Below are 16,079 nucleotides of genomic sequence, written 5' to 3' on the forward strand. Positions count from 1 at the left end.
CTTGCCCGATAAGGAATAGTAATAGAACCATTTAAAACAATCGGTGCTTAATAAAAGTAAACTTTTTATTATTTCGCAGCTATCAAATAAAGTAATAAATAAATAATTTAATATATACATTTGCTATATTAACTTATTGTAAACGATTTTCTGCTTTTCCATGTTTGCCGCTACTTTACTTCGTTTTTTTGTTTTAATTCGATATTAACTTGCATATTGTAACATTCAAGGCTTATCTGTCCGATCAGATGGCCTTAAATCCTTTGTAGGCATAACTGAAACTTAACAAGTCTGACAATTCAATTTCGCTTCGTCTAAAACTAGGGAAACATATAGAAGATAGAGAGTAGTGGTAAAGGGGAAAAACCATTTGAAAGTGGGCGAGTGGGTTCTCAATAAATAACCGAAGAATAAATAGTTATAGGATAGGGTGCCTATATAAAGATTGCTGATGTGGGTTGGGGATGAGTGTTTCTGAAGTGCACATAAAACTGATTTGGTTTTCTGTTCACGCCGATTGTCGTCGCTGATGATGATGATGAATCTTCTGGTCCTCCAGATACTCGGTTCCAGATTAGTTCACATAGGCCATACCCGCTCCCTTGCGATCGAAGTGACGCACACGGACGAACAGGAAGGCGGCGACTAGAGAGGCGACGGCCAGGACGAGCAGCAGCATCACCAATCCTCCCACAAAACTGGGCACCGACATGCAAATGGTCTCCGCATCCGCGGACCTGGCCGACTGGATAACCACAGTCTCATTGCTAGCATTGCTATTCAGCGCAAAGTTAACATCTCCCGGTGCCACCACCTGGATGATTCGGCTGGTGTTTACATCAGTCATCTCCTGCGCATTACGCTTGTAGATCCTCTGAGGCTTCATCACAATGTCCATGGTATCCCTGCGCCGGCGCACGCCACGCAGATCGTCCAATCCTTCCACAGATCGTGGGCGTCCTCCAAGGGAAACCAGGTTGCCACCGGCACTCAGGTCATCCTTGCGCTTTACTGTGCTGTACTGACCGCTCTGTCCTGGCAATGGTGGTGGTGGCAGACCCAGTTCGTTGTTTCCTGTTGGCTGAGGTTGAGGCGACTGGGAACTGGCAGGTCCCGAAACGGAGTCAGCAGTAGGAACTGCTGCCGAAGTCTGAGCCTGGGGTGAGGGCACCACATCGGGTTGGTTCTCTGAGTAAGCTCCAGTGGCATCGGAAGCGGGGTGACGTGGATCAGGATAGGCAGCTGGTGGCAGCACTCCAGGACCACCCAAAGCGAAGTCGTTCCTCTCATAAGCTTCTGGGGGACCATACTCCTCGGACAGACCATTGGCTCCAATCTGGGGCAGACCATACTCGCCACCTGGCAGTCCAGGACCGCACTTGGGCTCAGGGCAGTTGTAACGGCAAACTTGGATGACGCACTGGAAGTGCACATTCATCGAGTCGGGGAATTTGAAGGCCTGGAAGTATGCGAAGCTAACCACAGAGGCGGAAGGTCCGAAGTTCTTGATCTTCTGGAATTTGCTCATGATCTTGGGTCTGACAACGCAGCCATTCTGATCCACTAGTTGGATGGGAGCCCTCTTGCCATCATGAGCCACACAGTTACGCACCAACATATCGAATTTGTTCTCATCATCCTTGATAGCCAACACCATGGTCATTGTCTGTCCAATCTTCACAATTCCAGATACTTCAGAGGCCCATGGTCCCTTACCCACTTGGATTTGCATCCAGCACTGCAGGTTGTCGCCCAAGAAGTTAGCGGTGACCGCATGCAACATATCGACCTGGAAGGGCCTGAAGGTCACAGCCTTCTCGTAGAAATCGTACCAGGTGCAGCGCAGTTTGCGGGCCTGATCCCACACCTCCTGCACATAGGGATCGTACTGGATGATGATCGTGTTCTCCACATAACTGCCTGATGGTGTTGGCGCACCGTATCCGGCAGCATTGTGGTTGGCCGAGCTGGTCATGCCGCAGCTATTCAGGAAGATCTCGAAGGTGGCGCTCAGATGTCCGGTACCGGGTTTCAGGTGCACACAGTGGGGATCACTGTAGAATCCCTTGGAGAAGATCATACCGTAGAAGGGACGGTCGAACTCGATGTTCACTCGCATGTGGGTCTTCTCGCACTGCACCTGAAGGTGCTTGATCTGCGGACTGTCATTTGTACTGGCGAGGGGCCAGGCTTCCTCGGACACATCGTTGGTGGCTCCGGTGCTCAGAGGTCCCTGGGGCGCTCCGTAAATGGGCGCTGGCGGACCATAGCCGGCCCTGTGTTCGAGGGGCAGGGCGGCGGACTCAATGTGCGAGGCATCGCCATGCACCGAAAGATGCTGTGGGTGGAAAATAAAGGAAAAGGCATTAGGAAAGGGGTAAACTATTTGTATTACTAGTACTGCAACTGTGCGTATGAGTAAAAAGTCATAACAGAACATTTATCACGTATACGCGGTGTGGCACATTAATAGCATAACAATTAGACCTGAAAAGACCTAGTTTTCCAAAGAGTAAGTTTGGGATTTAAAAATTTTCCTCAGGTTCATCAAAATGATGTCAAAATATTACGCCCACATAAATTGTTTCGATTTCAACCTAGGTTATGGCTCAGATCACAGGATTGCGGAAAGTAGACGTTTCGGGGCTGCTTGGGTTATCTCATTCCGTCATATAATTGGATTTGGGTTATGCAATGACAATCTCTGCCATACACCGAAATCACTCTCGACGACATTTCAAGAGAAGCGATGCGAAGCGTTGAAAATTACACGACAGCTGGAGTATTTTGAAATTAAATGGTTGGCAGAGCGGCACGCTTACCAAAAAATTGTTGAAAAAAATATCTCCAAACGGAGCTTAACCCATTGCGTAAGACAACAGAGAAAGAGACACGCCCCTACAACGATCGCATTCCCCGCCCCCCGCAGGGCTTTGTCACTTTCTTTCTTTCAGTTTGGCTGGGGCTTCACATCTGGTTCATAATTTTATGGGTTTTTGGCTGCACACGGGAAGCGGATGTATCTCAAAGTCCGGCGGGGGCTCACGAAAACCGAAAGTTAAATCCAGCACGATGACGGTGTGGATTTTTCTGTGGGTTGTTTTTGTTTTTTTTTTTTTTTTTGTTTATTTATTATTTTTTTCTTTCGGTGGCTGGTGACCACGCGTTGAGATGTCGTGAGATGATTTTGAAAGTGAAATGACCAAAGAAAAACGAGCTGGCCAACAAAAGAAACAACAAGCCTAACGAAAAAATCAAAAAAAAAAGTAAAAGAAAGAAAAACAGCGTCTCGACTCTTTTCTTTTTTTGGACATTCCACGCACTTGGCTATGGAGATGGAGATATCAATATAAACACATCGATCGATCGGATCGGATTGGATCGCCTCGATGGCATTGGTAATTTTTCTTCTCTCTTTTTTTCGTTCGATGCTTTGGAGAAAGAAAACTGACAATAAATAAATAATAAAGCAATCTCTGTGAATTAATGCGCCATAAACAAGAAAGTCAAAACTGGTACAAATCAGAGCATAACTGCAATTTCTTCGCCGCCTCAGCACCCAGACACGCAGTTGGTTAGTTGGATGCTCGGATAGTTGGATACTCGAATGGCCAGCCGTTTCTTTGGCCAGTTTAGCGTTTGCGTTTGCGTTTTCCTTGACGTGATTGCATCGGCTAAACTCTGCAAAGTGTGTGTGTGTGTGTTTTCTATCGGCCTCTAGTGATTGATGCGCTTTAAATAACCCACTGAAGGCTGTATCTTTTTTAAGGGGGAAAAACAGTTTGTCTTGGCCATGCTTATCAATCGAAAGCGTGCGGCTACACTAAGAAATCAACCAAATTTATGGCCTTTTTTCCTATTGATTGACAGTCTGCAGCAGTGTTAAGTATGAAGAGTATTTATGTTTTGAAAAATCATGTAACTATTTTGTAAGTTCTGACTTATTATTAGAAAACAAACTGCAGAAAACCAAAATCTGCTTGGGTTTTTGTTATAGAAAGAAGATTGATCAAAAAAACATCCTTCAATAATCAGAAAAGCTCTCTGTTAACACTCTGTTAACTCACCCACTGTATAAGATAATCTCTAATACATGTTTTCCCCTCTACCATCCTCTTCTATTATATTCTACATAACCGCCTGTTTCGCTCTCTCGCAGTTAATTTTCCAACTCTAATTGCTATGATTAGCAAAGTGCCGTTTAGTTGATACATTTTCCGCCATTTCTCACTGGCAGACTCTCTCGTTCCGATATTGATATTGATCTGGCAGTGAAGTCCGCTATATGCATAGAGTCTTCGAAAGACTCCCCAACCAACTGAATCCGTCAATAGGCACTCGCTATGGTGATTTGCATTCGAATCGCTATTGATCGAACGGTAGTCTATCTTTGAGTCGAAAGTGAAGAGATCCGCTACAGGTTGGGTTTGCATACGAAATGAGCTGATGTAAAGTGGGCCACACCACAGATCTTCTAACTGTACGTTTCCTAATTGAAATGATGGCCAGCACTTTCCTATGGATTTTAAAGATTTATCACCCACAGACTTACCTTTGTGTTGAGTACCAGGCATAGGACTATGGCCATTAGGCTGCTGCGTCGCGTCAGGTGTCCCATTTTGATCGGGTTCTGTGTGTTTGGCTTGAAATTGAAATTCCAAATTGGCGCCCTGGAAACCAAAAATGTGGATTTTTGGATTTCGCTACTCGGCCTCACTCTGCGGCTTTCTTCTCTCGGCTGTATTATGTTCGGTGTTATTTTTTTATTTTCTTATTTCTCGTATGGTGTCTGCAAGAAGAAAAGAAAGGGGAACAAGGGTAAACAATGCGGCGGATTTGCATACGAATATTTTTGAGGCCATCTCAGAAGAAGAGGCTGTAAACGGGCTGTTATTAGCACTAGTTGTTTAAGACCGTTAAGAAACACTGTTATCGAAAAACTTGACTTATCTCACTTATTACTAATGCTCAAACAAAATCACCCCGTTTTGGTCATTTACAAATTCAACATTTTGACTTTATGGCCGTCATTAAGCAGCCAAATTAATAGCCACAATTGCCCGTTTTCGAGCTTATGGTGTCAGCTAATATACGCGCAGAGAAAGAAAACTGCATTTTATGTAAAGCAAATGAAAACTCGCGCGCACCAAACAGGAACCACTTTCTATTTTCACTATAACAGTACTCCGCAAGACAACTTCAGTGTGTTAGCTTTAGCTTCTTCGAATCCGAATCCGAATACGAATACGAAACCGAGTCCCAATCCGAATCTAAAACGCCAACGCAGCGTCTGGTTTTCCACACAGTGGCTGCACTTTACGACTATCCATTAATTTTCGACTATTTTCCTTACGTTTAACAGTCGCACTCTAGCATGACTTGGCCATCAACTTAACAGTGGCCCAAAACAGTCGTGGCCTGGCTAACAGAGTTTCGGGACTGGCGATGCCGACGGTGCGCCTGCGTTCGAGTGCCGATAAAGACTGAAGACTGGAAGACTGAAAGACTCAAAGACTGGAAGACCGAAGACTGACAGCTTTCACACAGCCGCCGGAGCGATGGAAAAGTAAGCGGCATCGGATTCTCCGCTGCCTCGAACGCATTTCACTTGCTCTCCCGCTTCTTATTATTATTTTTTTTTTCTCCTTTTTTTTTTGTTTTTGGCTCTAACTTGGAGTCTCTGGGCTGGCGGTTTTTACTTTTACACATGGTGGCTAGTGTTTTGGTGCCCAAGTCTTCTTCAAAAACAACACATGTAAATGGGTTTTTAACAAGACGCGGCCATAAAGTCCGAGGAGAAGCCGCTGAAACCGGCTTGCTGGCGTTGAGCAAGTGTACTATTAACCCACTGAAACAGTAACGGATACCACTAAACTTGCTGACGATTGCTTTTGGGTAGACGAAGGGGGGTGTTTGGTAGTTTTGGGGGAGTAACTCTAGTGGTGACCCTACAGCTGATTGGATTATGCAATCATAGTTTTCCCATTAGTATCTGCAATCAACATTTTAGAGATGGGCAACTCACTATTCTCACTTTTATCTAAAACCATTCCATAGGTAAGAAATAAACTCTTCTTTGTGGGCAACTGAAAAACTTTAGGTCAATGGGTTAGGTGTGTACTTTTGAATTTTGTTTAGCTTTAATTTTTTGGCAAGCTAAAATTACAAAATTAGCAACAAATTCCCAACTAATTTATTTTTTTTTAGCTCTTCCGATTCAACGGTGTTTTATTCATTTATTTGAGTAGGTATTTTTTATTTGATTTTCTCGGCCACTTTCTTCCCTAGGAAATGGCCAGAGATTTGCATATAAAACTAGAAATCTTTGGCAATTAGCAAAAGGCAGCGAAATTTCGTTGGTTTTTTTTTGTTGTATATTTTGTATTTTGCTAATTGCTGGCACCCAGGCAAATTCCTTATCAAGCAACTTCAATCGCCAACAAAGAAGACAACAAATTTTTCTTCTTCAGCAGCTGATGGAGCTTGTTTAATGCTCATTGTTGCTGCTGTTGTTATGTGTAACTGCCAAATGGAATTGTTTATTGTGGCTGTTTGGCTGTTTGGCAAGTGAAAGTTTTTCGCCGCCTTCTCCTTCTTGTGTGTCTCCCATCTCTTTCTGGGTCTGCGAGCCCGCTTCTTACAGATGCCGCATATAAGGGCATAGTTTACACTCGCATATATACGATATATTTATCTTTCCCTTGTTTTGTTTTCTTTTTTAATTAACACTATAAAATTGTTTGTGCTTACACAGATCGCACAGGCGAAAGGTGCAACTGTGGACTTTTGTTTTCAACTAATTAGTTTACGATCTGGGTTCAGCATTTTTCATTTCTTCATTCAGTCGGCATTCATATATTTATAGTATCGGTGCATTGAATCATGTGAAAAGCGCCGCTGGCAAGTGAAAATGCAATGAAAAGTCGTTTGGATGACTGGTGGCGATGTCTCCACCGATTGATTGAATGACAATGCGTGACGCTGGCCAGGCCATGAGCCATCTAAAACTATATGGTAACTGGTCCAGTTCAGCGCAAACTAGGTGAACCACTGCACTCACATAACTCGCGGTTGGATCGTTCTAATTCTCGGTAATTTACGTGGCTTACATTTCGGGGCCCCCGATGAACCGGATACCAAGATATCGATACGAATCGGACATCTCAATGGTCATGTCGCCAGGATTCGATTTGAATAGCCGGCATTAGCACACGACATTTCCTGTAAATCAAAAGTCAAACAAATACTTTGGCGGGGTAATTTTCTAAAATTACATAGCACTTTTCACACATTTTCAGCCCCTTTGCACTGGTCTAATTTGATAATAACTCTCATCGGCAGTTTTGGTGTAATTTCTTCTCCTTAATTTCCATGTAAGGGGAATAGGAGCCTGGCATTCATTGACATCGGTTGTCAATTAAAAGAAAATGAAATTGCATTTAATGCCATGGCCAAGTAATTATTTATCAGCACTCGCTGCATTTATTTTTTGGTTTTGGCATTTGCCAAAACGGCTGCCTGGAGTCCATTAATTTAATTGAACGCTTTCACAAATCCCCCGTCGAAACTAAAACTCTGCACAGGCTTTTTTCATACGTTTTCATTCATCATTGGCGTTTCGTTGGACCCCGGGGAGTATGGCTTATGGCGTATATAAATACGTTTCTATATGTCTTCATAAACGTCTTTGGATATTTGCTTAATTGAGTAGCTGACAAATTCGTTGCTCTTGACATGGGATAGCTGATCTTAAGATGAGCCCCCGATGGTGTGAGTTTCCGAAAAATCTGAGTGGATTGACAGAGGTGCGGTCGTCATCGCAAACACTTTTTTTGGTTAACAAAACAGAGAACTTGGAATGGTGTTTTATGCGTTGGAATGCTTTTTGTTGTTTGTAGATCGATTGGCCTGGCGGTTGCTTGGTAAAAGTTTCACCATTGCAGATGCTGTGGAGCTGCTTTTAATACACCGAAAACAATTATATTTATTATTTTATTTATGGTTTTTTCCATTTGTTTATATCATAAAGATGCTCTATTTAAATAAAAATTTTATTACACATTAAGATTATTTGATAGTAATTCGGATGACAAGCAACGACAAATTCATATTTAATAACCAGATCATAAAAGCGATCATGTTTGGATTTAATGTTTAAATACATAAAAAAGATAGCAATTGTGATCATATTTTAAAGTAGACATAAACTTATAGATGGCAATAACTTTCATATTTTTAAGCAGCTTTGCAGGCACAAAAACAAGTTTGTTTAATGATATTTATCATTGAAAAACAAACATAAAGATTTATGAGTAGTTTATCTATGTTTCGAACGTAATTCGCATAAAAACAAAATATGTGATTAAGTGCTCAATGTTATTGCTATTTATACGTATAAAATTTCATAACTCTCTTCGTGCAGTGCAGCATTTCGAAATTGTAACGGTAAGACCAGCGTTTCCACTCAATTTAATGTCATTTGTGGCCGCCGTGGCTTTTGTGGCCGTAAACGATCGATATTATTTGCCATAGTGGCATAGAAATTGAAGTCAGCCCCCAAGCATCCAGCTTATAGACCCCCTCGGCTAACCATAACCCCCTCTGGCCCGTGCTCTTTCGATCATGCGTAATTAACTACACATGTCGATATCATGAGCTTCGGATGCTGTGAAAGTGAAATTTGTTCGCACCGCAACGAGCAACAACAATGGCGAAGGAGTGGGGCAGAAAAAGCGCAAAAATGTTAACAGCCGTCGAAGGTTTTTTTCTGTAAAGGGGCAATTTACTTTCATTCATGTGTGTGTGTGTGTGTGTTTGTCTCAGTTAACTGAGTTTTTTATGGTTATTAAGTAACTTCTTTCTTGCTGATAAACAGATGGCAACACAGGGTAAACCGATTAGCTCTGAAGCGTGCTCGGATGTTGAAAGGCCTTCGCTGATGAAATGCCCATATATAGTATTTCCCCACTAATTTAATTTTCTTTCTATGACTTTATAATTTGCATCGGTAACTGTTTCAGTTAGTGGTTCGTAAACTTAATTGCATGATTAAATCGGTTTCGGTGTAGTTTGGTCATACGGTTAATGGCGGGTTTACAAAATTGGTAATCGTTGGGTAGTTTTGGATAGAAATGGGTTATGTTGTTGTGATTTTTTCATAAAAATTTTTATGTCGTAAAAAAAAATATTGTTCATAATTGTGAATTTTATATTGCAATATTTTTAAAACGAATTCTTTGCCTAACAACTTGCATTAAAACAAAAGACTTAGGCAACGAACTTGCTTTAGTATATTAGGTACCCGCAGTTTTTTCACAACCAATGTCCGGGCAGGCGATAAGAAGAGCTACAACGCCCGGGCATTATGTAAAATAGAGCAAACAATTAATTTTCTATGCTCCACTTTGGCGACAAGGCGACAATTAACCAATGCGATAAGGCGAAGGCGCCCGCAGACTTGCCCCAGGTGTTGTCTGAGTGGCAAATGAAAGTAAATTGTGGCAACCGCAACTCCCCTTTCCCGCCTCTTTCTCTTCAACGGCATTCCATTCACTTGGTCGTTGCTATTGGGAAATTTCTGCTCCTTGCCTCGCACATGCGTACAAAAATGATAACGCAATTTATCGCAAAATAGGGAAAGTGAAATTAGAAATGGGCCTCGCGCAGCAATTTGCATACTGATCTGGCACACACAGCGGGTTGAAGGCCAGAGAAGTTGGTATTCGGGATGCGGGTTGTGGGATAAGGGGTGTGAAAAATGCTAATTGAGGAAATTGCAATCATGGCAAAGGAAACAACAACAACATAAAATGCCGACAAATAAATGGAATTTTTTGGAAATTGCTATTGAATGAGTTTGGGATTTTGCAGTTAAAAAAGATTGGTTGAATGCCATCAGCAAAGCTTACTCAGCATATTTTACTACTATTATAAGAGAAAATATTGCCTTTTTTGTATCTTTTGTACGATTTTTTAAGTTTTATTCGTCATAAAAACTATAAAAATATAAATAGAAAAATGATCTCTTGTGAAAATTAAACATTTCTTGATGAAATTCATTTATTATTTCTTTTGTAATTTTCCTCAGTTTTCAGTGAAGCTTATCCACGAACCTTTTCAAAAAAAAAAAAAAAACACCCCGAAAGAGTTAAGAATTCCCGTTAGCTGCTACCTGTTACCGTTAATTGCCCAACAGTTATAGTAAGTCACCCCTCGCAGATCATTAGTGGAGTGCCGTTAGCCAGGATCAGAGATGCAGATACAGATAAAAAGCAACAAGACAATTACCATAATGCACAAGACCCCATGTTCTCCTCCTCATTTTGGGTTCCTTTTGTTGTCCATTTTTACTTTCCATTTCTTTTAACGGTAAACGCGAAATCCGCTAAAAATATACGACTCCAATTGCAAAAGGGGCGAGAGGCAGCAGGAGAAGGAGGGCGGATCGGATCGGGATCGGATGCCATTGAATGGGCAGAACCGGTTACCGTTATTGCCATTGCCAACTCAACGAAAGTAAAAACTCAAGGGCTTGCACTTTCTGCCCAAGTTGTCCGGTCCAGTTCAGCGACGATCGGTGAAAGAACGATGGCGGTGAAAGAAGACGGAGGGTGAAAGAAAGCAAAAAGCGACAAGGTGATCAACGGAGAAAGGGGCAACCGAAAGGGGGGCTGAGCTGCAGAGGCATATCCTCAAGTTGCAACTTGCAACGCATCGTTAGCCAAAGCCAACTGGTAACCGAAGTTGCAATGGTAGCCAGAGTTTCGTGCACTTTGAGAAAAGTTATGGTAAAGTAATTTCTGATATATCTTCTTTTAATTAAGAAATTAAATCTTAAGTAAACTAACAATAAACTGCTAAGTATATTTCTTCACAGGTAAAACCTTAATTTAAGTTCTTAATAAGTTAATGCAATATTTTGACCACATTTTCTTTCTGTGCAGAAACAGATACAAAGACTTTGGCGAAGCCAAAGCCGGTTGCATTTTGCTCTGAAATAATTAGTGACCCAATTTCGGGCTGCGGCGGCTGTCGCCATGGAGAGGCCTGTTCCGCTTGTCTGCCCGCTGCACCGCCAAAGCTACCATTCGCGTCCACCAACACTTGCAACTTGCAGCTCAGAGATCGCTGTGGTGCTAGCAAATTGCTCGACTCTCGGGCTCCACTTGGTGGTGTTGGCGTACTCGTACTTTGTGGCATGCATGCAAAGAAAGTGGTTTTCATTTCTTTTCAGCGCACCGCTCAGCCACACATGCAGATACAATACGTTACTTGAGATGTTTCGTTTGTGCTGCTCGATTTTTGGAGTGACTCTCGTTGAGTTAATGCGCGGCTCAATCAAAAAAAGAAATAGAAGAAAAGTAAGAAAATCGAATGAATCTTTGGGCGGCCATTGCTTTGACTGATTTTCCATGATTTCCATGATAATTTCGAATCAACTTTGATTGCAGCTAATGAAGAGCTTTGGGAGCAACTTGAATGGGTAGTGACGTGCAGCGGATGGTGCCAAATGAGTTTTTGTGGTCAACAAGCCGAAAAACGTTAAGGTGGCTGCCGAGATTTTGAGGGTTAACAGAGCTAACCAAGTGAAAAGGAAAGAAATCAAAACAAATGGAGGTAAAGTGAATTGAATTATTTTGAGGATTACATTTGAGTAATGAGAAAATCACTTTGCGGTCTCATTAAAAGCAGATTTGAAAGCAGGGTGAGGGCATCAATAAAAATTATTTGTTTACCCTTTCTGAGGAATTTTATATAAGATTTAATTTCTCTTTTCAAGTACTTTTCTATTCTTTCCTCTTGGCAGCTAATGAAAATCATGTTTTCACAGCTCCTGGAGCTGCCAATGAAAGTTCGGTCGCTTTTCTTTTTTCTTTCTATCCCGTTGTTGTTTGACATTTTCACGCTGCCATGAAAAACTGCGTGAAAATTGCACAAGGCGGCGAGACAATTGCCGTTAATTTGAAATTGTCGCCAAGTCCCAGAGCCAGTTGCCTTGGTCTGGAGACAGAGTTTTCAAAGATTGAACTGAAGTTGAAGCTCCAACCGAAGGCAGTCGAGAGCGAGAAACCAGTAATTATTGCAGCAAGTGGTGCAGCTTCTTTCACTATGAGAATGTCTGTGTTCGCGATCTGTCTGTGTGTGGAATCAATTAAAAGTATTGCTAGGCGCTATGTTTGGGCAGCAATGACAAGTGGTGGTGGCCCACACGGCGTATGAGCAATGCAACCCAATTGGCCAAGAGCGCGCGTGCTAAGAGATCCAAGAGATGAATAGATAGATACATAGATACAGATACAGAAAGTATATCTGCCAGATAGCATCGGGGTGTTTTTGATTTTTTTTTTTATTGTTTAAGAAAGAGCGTAGTGAGCGAAATTGTTTTCATGTGCTGCGGCCCAAAGTGGAGCAGTTTTTGAACAAAGCAATTCGCAATATTAATCAAAAGAGAAGCTGCAAGACATGTGTGTATGGAAGACTCAGCGATTGCAACTGCAACAGCCACAACTGCGAATGAGAAGCGGCACAAGGTAATTTCAGACTTTCATTCGCGCGAAACGCGATGAAATTTCACCAGCAGTAAGATCAGCAACATGAGACACACACAGAACGAGAGCCGGCTACTGCACCGCTTGAATCTCGTTTTAAGTGGGTGGTTGGGTGGCTGGGTGGCTGGGTGGCTTGCTGGTTAGCTGCTTAGCTCTATCTTTGGCCAATTGAAAACGTTGAGTATGCAAATCCAAATTAAGCTTAATGAGCCAAGGGTTCCACATCAGTTTTATTTACTTCACGCCTCAGCAGCTCTTTAACTATTATTAATAATAGTTATATTTCCGCATAATGCACGACGACGAAAGTTTGCCGTGCGTTTCGGCTTTCTTCTGCACTCTTTCAACGAAACTAACAAAGATTTACGAGTCTTCTCTCTTTCGGCAAAGTGATTGCAACGCTTTTGTAAGCATATGGAACTGTGGGTTTAGTTTGACTGTTTGAAGGCTTTTCAAGTTATGTGAATGAGGAAGATATGTGTGTTTATATGGTCGATGGACAGACTACAGATGGCACTTAAAGAACGGTTAGAGAGTCGTGGGGAAAACTGTTCATTAATCTTGTCCAAGGTGTGGAAAAATGTTTTTAATTAAGTAAAAGTAGTTTTTAGTACTCCACAGTGAGACTTTTTAAGTAAGACTACTTCAGTATGTTACGATTGAAAATTGAGGTTCCTTTCTTAAGTCTTTTGTTTTCAGGACGATTCAATTTTAAAGTTTTTTTTTATATTAAATCATAACTCAAGAACCTGATTTCCCATTTTACTTTATATTATCATCATTATCCTTTGCCACTTAAGTCCGTTCATTGATCTTTCAACTTGGTCAAATCAATCATCAACCAGTTATTTTTCATTTTCGTCACACTTTCTTACCTTCAGGCAGCTTAAATCCTTTGTTTTTTTGGGTTTGGTTAATCCCTTTTAGCTGGAGTCAATGGCACAGAGGCGGATCACGTTGTGGCTTTCGGGTGTTCCACTGGAATCTAGGATTTGGATCTGTTCGATGCACAAAATATACCAAGAGCAAGTTTCGAATTGCTCGCTTGTTTTTTTGTAGCTTGTTTTTCAATATTTTCAAAATTTATTCCAATTTATATAGATATTCGATTTGAACACTGCGATCACGGAACGAAAGGGACGCGCTGCGGACGCGGAGGTGGCTAACAGGACGCGACTGGAGACAACTCGTCGCACACAAAGTTGAAATGAAAATGCGGCCCAGCCGTATCGCTAACCAAGATTTTATATCGCGTGAAAGTTTTGACCCCTTTACCACTGGAGCTGTCGCTCCGCTCGAGCGCTCGATGCCTGAAAAGCGGCGAAGAGAGCTCACGAAGAGGAAAAGACTCGCTCTTTAGCTCGGCAGCACCTCGCCGAATGCAAAATATGCCGTTTTCGGGTATTCCAAAAACTTGTTTTCGGCCAACTTTTCATTTCAGGCCGCTTTCTGCTGGCCACCTTTTTCTCTTTCTCTTGCGGTTTTCAACTAAAATACACATATATCTGTTCGATTCTTTTATTTTTGGCAACCGTCTGTGTGGTGTCAAGGTAACTGGTGGCGTCGATCGATGGTGATGGTGGTGGTGGTGGTGGTGGCGGATACCAAGCAGCGAACTACCTCAACGATTGCCTAATTTCGATTGTTATTCGAAAAGGGTTTGGGTCCGGCTCTGAGTCAGCTAACGGCTCTTATGGCCACGCTTGTTATTCTGGCCAATGCATTGGAAAATTAAATTATGATCGCCAGCCGCTTATGCAATCCCTAATGACATAATGCGCACACACTTAACGGGCCAAAGGCGCAGACTATTTTCATTTTGTTGACCTTTGTGTGTGCCTAGCGTAAATAAATTAAGTTCGTTTACCAAGTCAACTTTTGTTTCTTTGGAGCGAATAGAAATTGTTTCGATTTTAATTGAATAATTTATTAATTCAAGTTCGTTGCCTAAGTCTTTTGTTTTTTGGTTAAATAAATTTAAAATAAATCAAACAACAATGTCTGAATTGTAAAGTTTAAGGCATTGTCATGTGCAAATTAACATTCCATACAGCTTTAAGAATCAATTGTGAAAGTTTTGCTATTGTCTTTTAAATTGACTTGAAGAATTTGCAAAGTTGCAATGAATGTAAGCCATTTTTATTGAGAGATTTCAAAAAGTATGTCAATATTATTTAAGGCATATAAAATTTCAATAAAATATTTCTTTATTTACTGCTAAACTTTTATAACTATAAGGCCTTTCAGCAATCCAACCAATAGACATTCTAATTTTTTAATGCCACTGAAATAGATTTCCCAACTTCGTTTACCACAAATTAAATCATGAAAATGTCCCAATTATTTCTTATTAAAGATTGTTTAACCAAAGTTCATTTAATGATTTCAGCCCAATTTTCAAATGCCTTGGGGAACAGTAATTTCATCTGCACATTGCACAATCCAAACAAATGAAGAAAAGCAAACAACTTTGTGCCAATTTCCTGGCAACAAATTTGATCAATTTGCCAAAGTGCAAAGCCCAAAAGTAAATTTGTCGTTCGCCACTCTCGATTTTACACAAAAGAGATGTATCTTATGGACTGGCCAATTTCCGATGATGAAATGGCACAAAAATGTCTAACAAAATAACCAATCAAAGACGGCAAGTGAAACGAGCGAGCACAAGCCGAAAAAATGATTTAGTAGAAATGCCCAAATCCGAGAGATACAACATGGCTCGCCGACAATTGGCTGAAGCCGATCCCAACAGCCAAGAAAGTAATCGTCGATCGCTATGAACTTTCATTTGAATATACGTATGAACGCACCATGGCTGCCCAAGCGATGACATCGAAAGAAATCGAAAGTTCCGCCTTTTGCCTTTAGGGTTTCGATTTCATTCAGAGCCAATCTCGGCCAGGGCTCGGCAACGCCTTGGATTTGGATCCGGGCACCGGCAGTGAATCACACGCAGCTCAATGACGTAGATCCTCTGACACCCGGCACATGAGCTGGTAACATTATCACTGCGTTACACTGCCAAAATGGAATTGGGTCAGGGACGTGCCTGGCATGCTAATTGAGCAGTGATCCGTCTCGGCTGACGCATTTGTACGTGGGCAGGCCCTCATCCAGTGGCTTCTTTTTGTTATGCCTTTGGTTTCTAGAAAATTGAGCAACTTCTGGGCCCGCATTTTGGGGCACAGGTAGAGTCAAGTTGGGAAAGGCAATGGTTTTCAGCTGGAGAACAACATCGTGATATAATCTTTCTGGAGAAAGTGAGGCAAAGATAGGAAAAGTATAACATATTTTTAACATGTTTCACGATAATTTCATGATAAAATGAAAATAAATACAAGGGATTCCGGGGCTGAGAAAATATTACATATTTCCCAATATTTCTCAGCTATAAAAGTTATGATTTTTCAGTTAGTAACATTTTTCGTTTTCTTTTCTTTGGTTAAAAAACCCTTTAGTGTATTGTTTATCTAAATGTATTTGTAAAATCTTCAAAAACAATAATGTTAAATTAGCCATGACCATTTCCTA

General features: G+C 41.5%; 1 protein-coding gene across 2 annotated transcripts; it reads right to left on the reverse strand.

Annotated features, from left to right (window-relative positions):
- Nucleotides 1-47: 47 nt before the first annotated feature.
- On the reverse strand, nucleotides 48-13,772 carry LOC108107911. Of its 2 annotated transcripts, none has more exons than XM_017215727.1 (3): nucleotides 13,424-13,772; nucleotides 4,553-4,789; nucleotides 48-2,338 (listed from the first exon to the last, which is right to left on the reverse strand). In XM_017215727.1, exons 2-3 carry the CDS (start codon nucleotides 4,616-4,618, stop codon nucleotides 575-577), a joined length of 1,830 nt encoding a protein of 609 aa, XP_017071216.1. In that variant the 5' UTR covers nucleotides 4,619-4,789; nucleotides 13,424-13,772; the 3' UTR covers nucleotides 48-574. The 2 variants fall into 2 exon arrangements, with proteins under 2 accessions (XP_017071216.1, XP_017071217.1); XM_017215728.1 differs by lacking the exon at nucleotides 13,424-13,772 and adding an exon at nucleotides 5,354-5,500.
- Between the last annotated feature and the right edge of the window lie 2,307 nt (nucleotides 13,773-16,079).

This window comes from Drosophila eugracilis, unplaced genomic scaffold (genome assembly GCF_018153835.1).
Source record: "Drosophila eugracilis isolate 14026-0451.02 unplaced genomic scaffold, ASM1815383v1 contig_2088, whole genome shotgun sequence".
Taxonomy (NCBI): Eukaryota; Metazoa; Arthropoda; class Insecta; order Diptera; family Drosophilidae; genus Drosophila; species Drosophila eugracilis.